Source organism: Acyrthosiphon pisum, chromosome A1, assembly GCF_005508785.2.
Source record: "Acyrthosiphon pisum isolate AL4f chromosome A1, pea_aphid_22Mar2018_4r6ur, whole genome shotgun sequence".
NCBI lineage: Eukaryota > Metazoa > Arthropoda > Insecta > Hemiptera > Aphididae > Acyrthosiphon > Acyrthosiphon pisum.
In genome coordinates this window covers 73,980,529-73,998,819 of record NC_042494.1, presented here as the reverse complement: position 1 = coordinate 73,998,819, position 18,291 = coordinate 73,980,529, and the positions used below count along the sequence as shown (strand labels likewise).

Below are 18,291 nucleotides of genomic sequence, written 5' to 3'. Positions count from 1 at the left end.
TATAGGAATAGGTATTATGAATAATACGGATATCACGTGAATTGATAATATTCGTAAATGTTTTCATTCGTAAGTCAGCACACGGCGTCCACTTAAACAACAGTAGTGAGGTAAAATATACCTACTTTTATCGATCGTACGACGAATGGCGACAGTATAGAATTTTTGCTCGCATTCGCATAAATAATAGTATAGCATACATATTACATAATAATATATAATAATACGTATTCGCGTGAGCACGCGTGTCGATCGCATGTGTTTAACTCGTTAAAATAATAATGCTGTCTAATATTCTATTATGGATATCATAAAAAATTATGGAAATATTTAAAATAAAAGTTAAAACCAACGAAATGCTAATATAGTGGGCAATCGTTTTGAATTGAAAAACCGTCGTGGGTTCGATTTTTGTATAAACCAAACCATATTATACACGACTAACTATATCGGATATATTACAATGATACACATAGAAACATAACAGAGTGGATCGAGATAACAATTTTTATCTTTTTATCTTATCTTGATAAATAAAATGTCATCTGATTATCTGCAGATTATTATAAAATATTTTTATTAATTTCACTTGATTTTTTCCGTTTTTCTATAACTTTTAATACTTATTTGAAATTTAAAACAACGCGCCATATGCCACAATTAGTTCACAAGGCATCGTCCGAACTGCACAAGAATTTTGAATGTTAGTATGTTAAAAATCAAACAAAATAAATAGTACATTTTTTTTTAGATATAATCATCTGCATTGATTATTATATTTTTTTGCAATAAATCAACTTTAGTCAAAAAAGTCATTATTTCATTAAACAATAAAATTAAGTTTCCAGATAATTTAAAATCTTCAATATATTAATATGCGTGAAACGTTTCTTTTTTTATCAACATGTATTAATTTAATCTATATTGTATTTTTATATAAAATAATAAATTATATTAACTAAAAAATTATAAATTTATGTATACATTATGATTTAATTTATAAAGTCTTAGAAAACCTAAAAACTGTATAATTTTCTATTTTTAATGATAAGATAACCTCCTTTTATCTAGATATTTTTTTTTCAGTTATCTGTGCACAACACTGCCTGGCAGGTATATAATATATTATTAGGTATATTATATTATATTGTTTCCTGTGGACCCATACATTTTGACAATAATTAAAATATTATCATTATTATCTATGTTTTTAACAACATTTTCATAAATAAAGAATTATAGATTTATAACTAAACAATTAAAAACGAATTAATTTTTTTTTTGTGGGGGGGCGTACAAATATTGTCAACCCAAAGCGCAAGAAGTATAAATATAGCATAATAAAACATAATAATATTATGCAGTTTTACAATAATATACAGTCAACCGTGTGTAATGTGTCGTAATATTACTAATACCAGCTAAAATACTGTCAGCATTAATATTTTCGGCTAAAATATAGCCGAATTCTATTATTACACATCAAAAGACAAACATTTTCAATATTTCGGGAATGTAAAATCTCTTTAAAACGACTACAAACGTTGGACATTTATTAAATCATAATATATGCTCTGTTCGTACTAAAGAATTTAAAAAACGCGGTAATTCGAATTCTTTTGCTATATAATGTATATAATATATAGTATGCTCAGCCGAGAACTGACTTCTATCAATCTTTATAATAGATGTTGCTTGAGAGTTGAGGTATCACTGAAGATTCTTCGGCACGACCGTCGTGATTAACAAAAAAAATTCAATAAATATTTATTTTTCAATTGTTTGGCTAGACATGAGCGCGGTAGGTGAATTCGATGGCATTATAATCGTTGTAAAATATTACCTATGTGGCTATGTATGTATAAATGCATAATATATCGTAGTGTCCGTCAAACGTCAGAAGAACGCTCGACCCGCAACGTCGTCCTACGATAATATTATTATAATTTACAGGCGACTCACTACAAGCGACGACAATCTTTGTATTATATAATATGTGATGATCGATGGACTTAATTAAAACGTCTTGAAGAGACGACGACTTTTGGATACAGCGAGAGTAAAAAAAAAAACCCTAGAATCGTCATTTATTATATTTTAAGCAGAGAATAAAATTAAACGAAAAACCTTGCGCGATCTCATATAATATATTATACGTAATATAATCGACGTGTGAACGACCACCCACCACCCACCCGCGTGAGTGTTCGGACAGCGACGGCACAACTATAACTTTAAGTGTGATCGTCACGTTAATTAACGCAAGTACATAAATCTCGTTTCGTTTAAAAACAAAAAACGGAATAATTGTGTAGTTATAATATTACTATATTCCCGGATTGTTTCTCGCCTCGGCGGGAGGAGCACGAAAAACGTCCATTAATATTCGTTAGGTCAGGCTTGTCGTAAACGTCATAATATACCGGGTGATCCATTTAACGTGAGCCACTTGTTATTTCAAAAACTATATTATATATGTACATTATACCTAACCTACAAACGTTTATCGACATATTTTTTTTACATAGTTATAAGTCGTTAAATATATATATTTTTCAGATTTTTACTATCGTTATCATTTTTTTTTTTATGACCAAACTTAATTTTAATTATCTTTGTCAAAGAACGATATTTTTTTGAATACTCCGATGCATAAAAAAATCGAATTTTAGATGAATAGTTCATGACTTGTGACTTATAAGTTATAACCATTATATTATGTCCACCTGTCCAAAATTTCATATTTATATAGATCGAAATACTCCAAATACTATTCTGCTTCGAAATATATCAATATATGAAATATTAAAAACATATAAATAATAGTAAAAAAATGTACTTCACAAAATAACACTATAAGAGAAATGTTAAAAAAAAAAAAAAGTCAGTGTTTTCCGAAATAACGAATGAGAACGTTTCCGACGGATCACCCCGTAGAATATAGAACACGGCGTTAGTACCTCACTTATTATGACGTACGACCAAACAGAGTATATTATTATATTATATATTTTAGTCGTCGTATATAGTCGTACTTTTCGTTCAATTATTGCCCTCTCCTCTAGCGACTGCTGCTGCAGCGGACGGACCAACGCGTCGTCGTTCGGTGTGTGTACATATAATAATATTACTATAATTATTATTATTATTATTGTCGTGCGATTGTATTGCGCGATCGTTGCACGAATACGCGTATAGTTGTATACGAACACAATAATATGATTTTGGCTAGTCTTCGTCGTCGGTCGTGTCGTTCATAAATTATAATACTCGAGATTACAATATATTATTATTATTATTACTGTTTCATAGTCGGGGGTCCTGTCGATTGCCGCCGCGGTCGTACGCGTTACAAAATGTGTGTACATAATAACATATTAATATGATGATGTACCTACCTATTATAATAATACCATAATATGATATTATACGTATCTAAATACTTAATGTATATACACGTACACGCGAAAATCGGTTTTAACGTATTTTCGTGATTGAAAAAACACACACGCCGAGCTATATGCATAATATAACATTATAATGGTAAAAAAAACACGCTCACCCGAGCCACGCACTATGATTGCAGGTACATAATGTTATATACCTATAATACCCGATTGTGTACCTATACATAAAACTGGTTATAACACGGCGGCGGCGTCGGCCAGGAACGCGACAGCAAACAAAAAAAAATAGCAATCGTCTACCGCCTAACAAACTGTATTATAATAATATTTTAGCCGTGCCAAGGAACGAGTGGGTAATAATCGAACACGTACTTATGATATACACATTTAGGTATATACCGCGTTACCGTCGACCAGCTATTAACGTTACCAGAAATCATAAAATCGTGTTTTTAGGTGTCTTCCGTGCGAGTCTTGTGCGTCCTGTAAACAATATTGGGACGCGGAAAAACGATCGTATACCGTACATAATATGATATAATTATATGATAAGAAAAATATATAATGATAATAAAATAAAAAATAAACGAAAAAATTCCTTAACAATTTTGTTAGTATATTTAGCTAATTTAGAATATAATGCATTGTTTATATATAATATGTATGTAATAAATTGTCTATATGATATAATATTATGTAATAATACATTATATGATGTGTGTCGATACGGCAGGATAATACTATATAATATTTCATTGCATATAGGTACACGAGTTCACAATTTGAAACGACTATTATCAACAATAGCGCACACATCCGTATTATATTTACCTACACTTATATAGATATTACAAACAATTACAGACCTATATTATTATAATATAAAACATAATATATTAATTAGTCATTGTAAATTTACCCCATATCTATATGTATATACTATTTTATTATACATTCATAATATTTAAATATATTACATACATATCTATAATATAGATAGATTCTATATGAAGATCGTGTTCTAACAAAAATCGTACAGTCGGCGTTAATAATATACATAAATATTATATAAGCATACCTATACACAAGATACGCTATATATATAATTTACAATGGTGGTAATGATAATAATAATAATATAATATTTAATAATAATATAATAATAATGATAACTAATACACACACGCTAACCCAGTGACGCACGCGAAAGTGTAAGGGAGGGCAAGGGGTCGTGTACAACACACCCCTGAATATATTTTTTTTAAAGATTATTTAATGATTTCGCTATATGGGAGTAAGAAGCAGTGTTTTCACGGTTACGACCCCTCTGAAAATAAGAAATCACGAGTTTGCCACTGCGTCAGCCCTTGATAATATTGCAATATTATCGTAGGTAGGGGTACCCACATGACGATAATATTAAATATTATTATAATCGTAACACTAATTAAGGTCGGTTTTTAGCACCATTCGTTCGCGCGAGAAAAGCATAATATATTGTCTTCCCCGTCTGCCATCGTCGACAAACACATAACAACAAAATAATATTTTTAATTTACGCACCTAAATAATCATATTATAACGATGTACAATAAATAATAAATATAATATGCGCACGACGATAATAATTATATTATTACCTAAATAATAATATAATCCGATCGCAGAAAAAACAACACATAAAACGATAGCGCAATCGCAATAACAATTAAACGTTTTTTTTATATACATAAACATAATAATATCATATTCGTCGTCACGTCATTATCGTCATCGTCGTCGTCGTTCCGAATAAAAAGACCTATTATTATTATCGCGTGTCCGGTGTGGTGCAGCAGCAGATGTCTAAATCGCGTCACAACAATAATATTATCATACAAATTCGATAATAATACAATTTTGTTAATATATTTGCTGACCACCACGGACTTGTCTCAAGCGGGGCGAAAAACCAAAACGCGTACGGAGTATTTATTATTTTTTTTTTTAAACAAGAGGTTTTCCCCTCCACCATGCCCCTTCGCGGTGACGATTCAACCGCGGCGGACTCGTCGTTACGATCGACGAGGACGACAACGATAAACGATCAAGTCCTTTGGACGGGCGCCGGTATCCTGGTGACGATCGGCGAATCGGGTTTCGAGTCTTTCCGAGGACTGGGCGCCATCACTGCGTACCGGTTGATGATGTCGGCCACCTGTTGGCAGAACGTGTCGGCCGACAGTTGCGGCCGCTGTTTGGACGACCAGTGCCGGCCACCGGCCGCGTTCCACGTGTTGTTCCGGCCCAACAGCGGCGTGGCCGGCGTCGACGACGTCGAAAACGGCGGTTGGTGGTGGCTGCCGTCCGCGTACGGTGCGGGTGACCGGCGGCTCGGCGTCGGCGTCTGTGACCGTCCGAACGCCGGCGCTGGTGCTGGCTGCTGGTGTCTCGACGATTGGGTAGTGGAACGATTCCGGCGGAACGGCGACTGTTGCGGGCTAGGCGTATCCTTTCCGCCCGCCGAACGACTTCGCGGTGGCCGCGTCACTCGCGTCACTGGTGGCGTGCCTGAAACCAAATGCATAACGGTGACACACTGCGATGAGGTAAAGGTTAAGTATGGTTAGGTTAAGTCAGATTAGGTGTATATGATAATATGGAAGATGTATATTATATTGGGAGGTTAGGCCTGAGGTGAAATAGGTGTCTTATATATAAAATTCTCGTGTCACAGTGTTAGTCTCGATACTCCTCCGAAACGGCTTGACCGATTTTTATGAAATTTTTTATGCATATTCAGTAGATATGAGAATCGCCTAACATCTATTTTTCATACCCCTAAGTGATAAGGATTATCCAGAAAAAAATAATAGAAGTGCTCAAACAGGGATTTTGATAATTTACGATAGAAATATTTGTTTATAAATGGTTGCTATTGGTTATATATATACAAAAAAATAATAATAGTGTATTATTTATTGGTTGATATTGGTTAATCTGGCATGTTTGTTGATTAATATTATTATTTGTATCAATATATATGTCTGAGAATCGGCTATTATCTAAGTTTGTATGCTGTGCTATAAGTAATTCCGAAGTTACGGCCTCTTAAGTGCACAATATCAATCACACAGTAGTGTATCGTTGACACGTAGCAACATACACTCTATGTGGTTATTTTTATTATTTGTTTCCGTAGCACGCACGCATAGACGTATGGCATTAAAAGTTACGTTTTACGACAAATTTTTTTTGATTTCACTTTATAAGAGGTCTAACTTACACAGATTTTTTTTTTCACGTTTCTAACAATATATTTTCGATATAATTAACAAAAATAAAATGTATTGCTTTCGTAAAACAGTCTAATATTCAAATGTATATGTATATGTATTTTGTATTCAATCAAAGATTAAATACATTATCACTATATTAATTCAATTAATCCTATTTATGTTTATTTTGCACATATTTCAATGCCGAGAAAACGCAAAGGGGCTAACTTGAGCCGTAATACAAGTTTATGTAGAAAACAACAAAATACAAAATTAAAATTAAAATTAATACCAAATTTGGTTTTTTTTATTCGTTGGATTTTAGTACGGTTAGGTTAGGTTATGATTATGTATCAATTGATTATATTAATCCACCGTATTATGTCTAACTTGGTGTAACTTTGATACTTTATTAGAGTTAAGTCATACACTTACGTACAACAGCACGGGGTCCGCGATCTACCGCAGGTAGATTGCCTACCTGATAATGTACTGCTGTAAATCAGAATTTTTATCCCGGGCAACAGAAAAGTTAAGATAAATCTAGAACATCACACACCGAATATTAAATAACGCATTGAACAAAGTTAGAGTCATATACAGTTAGTACATTTAACGGGTAACGAAGTGTCCTGATACAGTTAAATCAGACTATTGGGGTAAATAGTCACTTGTTTAGGAATGTTCAGTAAATAGGTCGCAAACAATTTAAAAGACCAGCGTAAATATTATATGCTTGGGTACTCGGTGTACAAAACATAATATACATATATGGTTTCGACCCTGGGACAAGTTTGCCCTTTTTGAAACGGTTGACTGAAAAACAGGATACTCCTGAGATCCGTATACCACAGCTGGGCATTGCCATACTCATTACACATAAAATATATATTTACGTGGAATAGTTAAGCAATACTATTTGTAATCGCCTTTAATCAGTAACCCAACTAATGGTAAGTGGTGGTTCTCCTGCATACACGCTTTTTTTCTGTTTGAACCGTCGCATTAGGGGGTCTGCGCAATAGCATTACTATCCCTCTCACCTGAAATGCATTCTATAATTTAGTGCTCTTACAACTTACAAGTATTTCATATTATGTATTATTTTTCCTCGAACACTCCTCCTGAAGTCTGCGCAGGATTGTGCAATATGATTATTATTATTATTATATAGTGTGTGACAGTACTTTATACTATTATTAATATTTAGTAGTTTATTTTACCTAAATTTCTTGAATTATAGACATTTATTATTACAGTTATTACCTTCTATAAATTTACTTCATCTATTAAAACTGGTAGGTAATTAGGTACTAATATTATATTTTTCAGCGTGCCAACATTTTGAGATTTGCCTATTCTATAAATTACTTTGGCCATATACCTATAATCATCCGGACAGAGCAGAGCAGCTGATTTACGACTATGGCATTCTCTACTGGACGAAATCAATTAATCCGGGATACCTATAGGTATATTTTCATATTATTATGACCGTTTCCACTTTCCATTACTCGTTTTTTTTTTGTACAACTGTTTTTAACTTTGGGCGGAAACTGAGTATATTTACCACGAGGAACCATCAGCGATATTGTATGCACGCCGGATCTCGCCATTATTTAATTATTACATAATAATAATAATAATAATAATAATAAGTTGTAGCGCGTACTATGTCCCGCGGACTACTATAAATAATAATAACACAATGACGATGACGACTATTACGAGTGCGCGCGATGTGGTTTAGCGTGACGTCGTGCGGACGCGTCCGCGGTGACGATTACGGCACACGTATTATTATTATTATATTTTATAATATATGTTAAAAAATGTATAGGCGTGTCCGACAGTGTGGACTGTAAAGTCGTATAATAATAATAATAATAATAATAATATGTGTGTGTAGTGTGTACGTATTATATTATCATGCGCCCGGCGTGGTGTAGGTATATATATTATTATGATATTGTACATAACATAACAAATTATAAAATGTATATATGTAATTATTTTTTTAATTCCGTCTTTCGTTCGGCGTCGTTTCGCGCCGTTCCCCGCGGTTTTCGTTTTTTGGCCGTCTCCGCGGATCGTGAGCCCCCAAACGTTCAGACGTCGGCTGATTCGCGTGCACGGCGGGAAAACATTATATTCCATTATAATTTATAATCGGTGGACGCACGCAAGAGATGTCAGTGAAGTTGGGTTAGGTTAGGTTAGTGTTGAATACGCCGTGCGCCCGTGCTTGGACGACTATAATTTATAATTCGTACTGCAGGTACAGCGTAACCCCCACCCGTAGGGTATCGACTATCGACTGCAACATAAATCACACAGGATTAATAATAATTATTAATTAATTAAAACGCCAATGCAGTGCCGGTGGGTTATTATTCGTTAGATCGTCGTGCGCGCGCATGCACACTGCATCAGGAGGTACGAGAACGAGTTGAAAAAATTAATCTGCGATAGGTATTACCGCGAGCTCGAGTCAAACTGCGTTCCAGTTTTCGACGTCCCCTCGGCTATGCCTACAGGGTGATTATTTAAACATAAAACGCAGTGATCATCCCGGTCAATTTGTGCGCTATTTTTTTTCTTTCCAATATACGGCTTGTAATTTGAATTGCACAATATTACGCCGCGAAGCAATCGAGGCATCACAGACTATATATTATATATATACATTTTACTGTTCTCGCAGTTATATACGTCAACGGTATAAAAACCATAATTTTCTTCAATTGAAAAATACAATAAATTCTAATAAAAATTAGAAATAATCAATTACCACCCTATAATCTAACCGAGCGGAGCGATCAATTAACTCGCGTACGTGCGCGGTGACGAAGACTAAACCATGTGCCATTATTATGCTCATTGTCATTATATATAGGCATACACGAACGTATTATATCAACGGTTTTTATTTATTTTTTATATTATTCACGTTTGTGGTTTTTTCAAAAACTGTATTATACATTATTATTATTATTATTATTATTATTATTATTATTATTATTATTATTACTATTATAATGTTAACCCGGCTACGCTTTTCATTCATTTCCCTCTTTTACTCCATTGTTAATTTGACAAGTAAAAGTTATTATTTCTTATTTTCAAGATCACATAACGTCGAACAACGATGTCTTAATATTATTTAAACATTTCGCGTTTTTCTCGAAATACAATTAAACCACTTTTCGTTTGATGTTAAGCACGCACGCTTTCGAATATAATGTTGGTATAAAACGACTGTAAACAAAATACCGTGTATGCGCTTATTTCTCTATTATTTCGAAACTATTATGTAAAATATATTTTATGAGGTAAAAGTTATGCAAATAAAAAAAAATCATTTTCTTCGTCCAAAAATTGTATAATCGAATCACTATTACAACTATTATGCACGTTTATTCCACTATGCTGCAGTATTATATCTTCAACGTCCAAAAATTTACCAATGCCGGGCAGTGCCTACGTAGGTACAACGTATCTACCTAATAATATGTAATAATAATATATTATTACGCGTTATACGTAAATTATATTAGTATATTATTACATTATATTACTACTAATATAATATACCGGCACCGCTTCGAGCTACACCCCTTCGATTCCAGTTCTGCAGGATAAAACGTAGGTATATGCATTTATTTATAGATAAAGGCACCCGTCATTCCTGTTGCAACTACTTATTCCACCGCGATCGGAGTGCAGTCCGATCAAACAGGTATAGTGCGCGCGTGGGCAATTTTGACGGGTTGAGAAAAACGTTTTTTTTTTCTTAAAAATCTGAACCCAAATCGCTGCGCCGCGTACGTGCTTTTGGCTAGGCGTGTCAAAATGTGGGCGAGATAACATTTCAAATGCGCGTGGATTAAATTATTCACTGGAATATGCGTGTATATATATATTATTATTGTATATTATGCATATTATAATATATATATATAATAAACGTGATGATGTATGGGCCAGCCAACTGAAAACATGTTGAACCACGTAGGGTTTCGACACAGTAGTCTGGACAGTGGGAAGGTGTTTGCATGACAGTTATGTATTCTATAAGGGATTGGTCGACTAAATCTGGAGACAGCGTTCGAGACGAGAATATTTATGAACTTCGTGTAGTTTTGAAATTCGAGTTAAGCTATAAATCCAGCTTGCGTAAACCGCTCAAATATATGATACCTATATAATAATATAATATATTTTACATTGGTATGCATTATAATTTATTACACGCATACATAAATGTATATCGTACCAACAGTGATAACGGCGACGAGACTAATGTGTATAGTGATCAAGTGAATGGTCGTCACCATCGGATATTTCTCAACCAGCTTAATAATAATATGCCTACCGGTATTAAATATAATGATAAAAATACCTAATAATAATAATAATAATTTTGAGTTGAGAAATCACAACAAGATGCGAAATAACATTTTCCAGGTAAGATGTAATAATACTATTATTGCGATGTTCCCGCGCATGTAAACTGCGATGTTACTCGCACAGGTGGGGAGACGTTTATTACATTACTATATACCGCATCATATACCTCAACTACCACCTCATCAACATATTATTGCAATCCATCCTACCTGATTTAATCCTTTGGTGTTCGTGTCGAGTTCTCACATAATATTAACATTCATAAACTTTAACCACAATCAGATATTATACTATAATATTATGGTTATGAATAATTCTAAGTATATGCGACTAAAAGAGTACATACACGGCAATTCAAAATGCATGCACGAGACTCGAAAAAAGTATTCTACCAAAATGCAAAGCAGTTATATCAAAACACATACGTATGATATTAATATGTACATACCAATCTACTTATTGTTTACACGTTTATTACGCGACTACTATTATAATAAACCTATAAGAATGAGTATTTCAGTATAATTTAAAATGTATATTAAAACGAGATTACCAATCGTGACAAAACGCTTGTGGCTATACGCGTAGGATGTTACCTGTATCGTAATATTACAAAACTAATTATTGCATATAATTAATTCTTTGTGGTGGTCCTAACTCAAGAGTAATTATAACATTTGTTACGTTAATTAGCCATCGTGTCGGTTGAGCTGAGAATTTAATTATATTTTCTTGTTTAAAAATAAAAATACTAAAAAAAAATTAACGTTTGATAATATAAAATGTTAGATAATTATATAATGACCTGTAGACAAAAATATTACAACTATTACCTACGTACCGATTAAAAGGGAAAATCAATACCGAACTATTTTCATTGTGATTTGTTAAGCATGTTTTATTTTACAACGTACGTTAAGGTCATCGTATAACATTGTTTTTATTATTTAGATACCTATAGGCGAATAGCGGGCCAATCTAAAAAATATCGAAAAAACTTCTTTCGTATAATATGTACGCGTTTAGGTCAACGACACATTCCCGCAGATACGTTATAGGTACGCGTACATATAGGTATTATTAAAATAGAATTTTCTCTGACATACATCATGTCAATGCCAATGTCAACGATCCGAAAGAAATATATTATTGTACCTATAAACATTTATAATGTATGCTAATGATATTATAAACAGATAATTGTGACTGAATAATGTATAATATTATATCAAATTGAGGGTAGAATGTTTACATAGTGTATAGTGTATATAGGTACAATCTACACTAAACGGAAATAAACATTATGTGTTCAAAATGAATCCTATAAAGGCGCAAAGTTAGTTGTTTTTTTTAAAAAAATTGGTTGAAAATTAAAATACAGAAAAACGTTTATTTTTGGGTTAGACAAAATGTACGATGTTTGTATTATAATATAGATTCGAATTATTAGTATCGCATAGCGAGTCCCTCGCACCAATTAGACATACCTATAACGATATTTTGCATAATATTATATTATGACGCTTACCGTTTGATTTTTGCACGTGTTTCACGTTAGAGTTGAACGGCGGCGAAGCCACCACTCCCAGGCTCCTGTAGCCCTCGTCCGACACTTCCGATCCGCTGTCCGTGCCCACCGGTTCCGACTTCTTCGCGTCCCCGCGGGCCGTTTGCGACTTTTTGCGGCCAGCCGATGGCGGACTATCGTATGCGGCCACCCTCAGGCTGTCCGACACGCGGCTGAACGGCGTCGTGTCCACCGCGGACTCTTCCTCCCTGACGGTCGAGTGCCGCCTCTCGCCGATGGCCGTCACGGGCATGGGGTTTAGCACGTGGTACTGTCCGGTGCCACGGAAGTTATCCGACACCCGGCACGTGGACGATGTGTCCACGGTCACGTCATCATCGTCGTCGTCGTCATCGTCGCAGTCATCGTCGTCGCAGTCGTCACCGCCGTTCCGGCCACCACCCATTTTTCCGGTCTCGCGCTGCTGTACTATGTCCACGGACGATTCTCTGGAAGATCGTTGTAGCCGATCGCCCAACTCGGCAGCCAGTTCTGACGTGAAGTTCAGCGATATCTTCGGCGTCGGCGTGTCGTCCACTCCGCTTCGCTGGCGCGCCGCCGACGGCGAACGGCTTCGGTCGTTGCAGGACTGTCGCTGTCCGTTTGGCACATGCAACAGACGTTCACCGCCACCGCCGTTAACGGCTGCGGACGAAGGTGACGCTGACCGCCGTGTACGTCTCCCGCTGGGGGTCACCGACCTGGACCTGCAGCCCGCGTTAGCCACGGCCAAGTGGTCGGTGGCCCGCCGAGGAGTGGGACTCCTGCTTCGGCGGCCCGCGTCCACGGGCGCACTCAGTTTGGCAGTCGGTCGCGGGGACGGCGATCGGCTCCGACGGCGGCTCGCCCGCTTGGCCGTGGCTAGGCCTCCCGACGTCAGGCTCAGGCCGCCGGAGTAACCGCCATTACCACTGCTGCCCGTGCTGGACGTGGACGAGCGTCGTGTTCTCGGCGGTGATCTATATATTATACATACACACAATACATGTATATACGGATATGGTAAATTATATGATATTATAGTATTATGTAATTGTTGTAGGGAACTGTATAGGGCGAAACAGACGCTGCAGTGTTGTATAATATTAGGGCTGTGAATATGTAGCTATAATACAATAATATAATAATATAAATCTAAACTCAGAAGGTAGTAAATTTTGTATTGACTTTATTACAAATAGTATATGTTTCCTTATTGTATACGATTATAAAAAAAAATTGAAGATAATATAAGTGAACTGCAGTCGAGTACTTGAGTGGTAACCGTGAACACTATGTATTAACCACTTCAATACCAATAACATAAGCTAGTCCTATTTAATTTTAAGTGTAGGGAATGCTATATACTTGATAATAACTATAATTAGTTATATAAGTACGTATTAATAAGTAATAACTCTCAATTGTAATTGAAATAGGATGAGGGATTTACAGTTTTATAAAAGTGTTCTCAAGTAAGTATTCCCAATGATTTCTAAGCTTATATTTTGTTCTTAAATAAAATTAAAAAATATTTAAAATCGTATTCGAAATAAATAAATTAAGTTTTTTCAACACATGGTTAGAACCCCATCATCGCATGAAATGTATTACCATAGATTATATTATAATCTATTATTCAACATGCCCTCTTTTATACAGGATGATTTTTTAAGCATTTTTTAAGCCCTACTTTTATACTTAAATTATGCATATATTCACAATTCTGGTTTTTTAAATGTTTAAGTGTAGTTATATAGACGATATTTTCAAATACTTAGATGAATAATATCCTTCGCATTTAAAGTAGAACAACTCAGACATTTTTTATTCAAATTTCGATTAAAATACGTCAAAGCATTCAGAAAAATCATCTGTTTCACAATTTACATTATAATGTATAGGTTCCAATCTGAAAAGCTAATGCTGGTATCGCCACAGGATACTCCTATCATTAAATGTTGGGAAAAATTGAAGTTTTTGAAAATATCGTCTTTAAATATACTTAAAAGTTCCAAAAATCATAATTTAAATATACCTATGCATAATCTAAACATTAAAATGGGATGAGCATGCTTAAAAATCACACTGTATCTATATATGTATCTTAATTATTGTGATTACTCTAAATACAATACATTTATAAAAAAAAAAAATTAAATATGAATTTATATATTATTTTGCTTAGGGATCTCTTCATATTTGTTTAATGCATTATGTTCACAGTCCTAATTATAATATTATAAAATATGATAAAAAAAACTAATGCCGTCATTTGAAATAAAAATAACCTCCCTGTGGTATTTATAATAGGTACTGTAGTATTTGGTTATAAGATTATATGCCATTCGTTCTAACTGCAGTGCGATGTCATAATAATAAATTATAGCCTCATACTTTGAAACTCGTCAGCGCTCGTTACTGATTTTATTAAGTCAGTACGTTTATTTGAAGTGCTACGATATTTCTCATGTTCCCGTCGGAGAAAATTTCTTACGAAATGTACAAGATTTTTATGTGTTTTAAACAAAAAACCAAATGGATTATTAAATGTTTTTCTCTTTCCGCATTATAAATGCGCAGTTGTACATGCCTATGAATAATAATATACTGCATGCAAATCCTACTCGGTACATGCTAAACGTATTATACAAACATACATAATAATATAATAAAATACAACAAAGTACTGACCTTTCGTAGTGTACTTGGGCGTGCGATATTTCCAACGTGGGCCCGCCGCTCCTGACACCCGTCAGTTTCGCAGACACCGGGGCTCGATGAGCTATTTAAGTAAAATTAATAAAAGAAAAACAATAAAAAAATAAAAAAAAAAAAGCTAAAAACGATAAAACAACAAACGCATTTACGCATGACCAAAACTAACTACGACGCTACAACAACACAATATTATAATGTGTCTAGTGGGACATTTTACGCAAGAATCAATTGCCCGACAAATGGCCTACACCAATACTTTATTACTGTTGACCTTGTAGGAAACGTATTATATTTTTATTCCCTGCCGCCCATCTAAACCGTAGGTACACTAATACGTAGGTATATGTTATTATAAATGCGGCCACATAATAACGTACGGCTTTACGGTGTGTTGTTCAGCGGACACGATATGTTTTTCCTCCCATTACATATTATATTTGTTTTCTTTCGCTTTAGGTAAAATGTGGCTTACCAGTTTTGCATCGGCACGGGTCATGTTTGTCCAAGTAATGAGACAGTGTGTCCCAGCCTCCGCCCACTCTGACCATAACGTGACTCCTCAGTATCTATATAAGGATGATATTATATTATGCACGCACGCCGAATAGAACAACAATATAATATATTAGTCGAACGGACATAAGTATATTTTATAAAAACGGTTGCATACATAGTAATATATCATAATACACACAGCACATAGGTACTCACCCTGACAAATATCAAGACTTTAGTATCGCCGATACGGTATTTTCCTTCGGACACTCTGATCATTGGGAACTGGGTCGGACACTTGCACCTCTCCACAAGATCCCGTACCTAACAAAATAAAAAAATAAGGTTACGCGTACGTTTGGCTAATGTATAAAAAAAAAACACGAAAAATGATGAGATTTTGTGGGCACGGCAACCACGCCGAACACAGTAATTTGTATTTGGCACCTGAACATACGTGTATGTAGGTACCTACCATGTTTCACAGCAACCTAGTAAAATATTAAAAATATTATCGTTCATATTAGAAAGTACTCTATTGAAATTCGTGATTTCAATTTTATATCAGTGGCGAAAAATAATCGAGTAATAACAGTACCTACTTAAAGAATTCAAACTAGCTAATAATTTAATTTTACGTTTTTTTTTCCAGTTGAAACCGATATACATTGTTTAGCCCATATTATATGAATAAGAAGAAAATATACAATTTCATTCGTTTTATGTTATTATTTACAAAATATCAGATTTTAAGACTGAATATTTTTTCTTATTCCTATATTTTGACCTACATTATAAATGTTTTAAGAATATCTATGACATTATAATTTTAAAAAAAGTAAATATTTTGTCATAATAATTTTACGCTACATAATGTGTAATCACTACTAATTTGTTCAACATAATATTTACTATGATCATCAGTATTTTTAAGATAACGTAATAACTTGAACTATAATTTGTTCTCTCTTAATCGTACATCAAATAATAAGAACATAATACATTGATGGTGAGATAAAGCTATAATAGAAAATAAGAGGAATTAGCTATATGAATATTATAATATTATACAATACCTAGTGATTATCAACCCACGAAGTGTTTGCCGAAATAACTGGTTTTACAGTATTAGCGTTTCATACTATATAATTTTTTAAAAGATATTATACTACATTGGTTTTATCTACAAATACAATTTAAGCAACAAAGTATTTCGTTCGGATAAAATATATTTCCACGCAATATTGCAGTGCACAATGTTTGTCATTGAGCTTTTTGTTGCGATGCCGACTTATGTTTTTTTTTTTTTTTAATTAGCTTTATAACTGCGCATTGCACCGAATTTATTCTCATGTCATTGTACTAAATTTTAATTAAGTTGGGCTCGCTATATATGATGTAGTTGTATCAATCGCAATCCACTGTGTTCGTGCTAGCTGTGCCCCGGGTACGCTGCACCGGTGGCTATAAGGTCGGCAACTTCTTAACGCTTTGTTTTCACTAATTCGCAGTGTCACGACGTTTTCTTTTTGTCCAATAAAAATCAAGGTTATGTGCGGTATTCACGCCGGTAAAGGATCAACATTTTTATACGAATATCATCATGATATCGGTAAACAAAACAAAATATAAAACTATATGTTACAGGACACCAAATTTCGATGCTAAAATAATATTGACAGGCTATATAATATTATAATATTATAGAGTAGGTGTACCAGAAAGTCGATTAAATATTTGAACATACGTAATTTAATTTAGTTTGAACGCAAAATATCAAAATCGTTGTGTTTGTATTGTGTCTAATTAGTTGTACCTAAATAAATTCAATCATTACAAAATATAAATGTGAATAAAACAAATATATTTCATCATATTATATTATAAAGGATGTATTATGAAATTATCTCGAAATAATTGATTGTATTCAATAAGTACGAATATATCTAATTTATTCAAATAAAATTAATCTCAACTCTGTAAACAATGCTCGTATTTTTATGATAATACGTGCATTTAAATATTTCATATGGGCGTTTTGCTTTATGTTTAGTCCGAGAATATTAGGTAATCATAAAAATATACTTCGTACGTCCAAGTACTACTGGTTGGATTTTTATGTAAATATTCAATGCCTCAATACGCGTATAAACGATGTTAATGTCATTATCCAAGATATTTTTCTCGTTTCAAAATATTTCTGGTATGAAAAATTCTTCGATTCTACCAATTAATTAATAATTATTACTTTATACATAGGTAAATACCTACTTTTAGTCCAATATTTTAATTGAGAATAAATAATATAATTTTGTTTGTATATTACGCCGCCAACCAGTAAATAATTCACAGCTTAAGGGTATTCGATACCGTGATTTTCTGTTTTCGTCTAACACACCCGTGACATAGTATTTTAGACGTGTTTTTTGCCAAACATACCAATTGATCTAATGAA

At 33.9% G+C, this 18,291-nt stretch overlaps 1 protein-coding gene across 1 annotated transcript in view; it reads right to left on the bottom strand.

Annotated features, from left to right (window-relative positions):
• Positions 1–4,002: 4,002 nt before the first annotated feature.
• The window catches only part of LOC100162040 (GAS2-like protein pickled eggs), a 28,669-nt gene continuing 14,380 nt past the window's right edge, over positions 4,003–18,291 (bottom strand). Inside the window, exons 5-9 of the mRNA XM_001942993.5 lie at positions 16,053–16,160; positions 15,814–15,907; positions 15,315–15,405; positions 12,603–13,600; positions 4,003–5,957 (exon numbers count right to left, since the gene is read on the bottom strand). Of these exons, the coding sequence (XP_001943028.2) occupies positions 5,494–5,957; positions 12,603–13,600; positions 15,315–15,405; positions 15,814–15,907; positions 16,053–16,160 (1,755 nt within the window). The 3' untranslated portion in view covers positions 4,003–5,493. The remainder of the gene's footprint in view (positions 5,958–12,602; positions 13,601–15,314; positions 15,406–15,813; positions 15,908–16,052; positions 16,161–18,291) is intronic.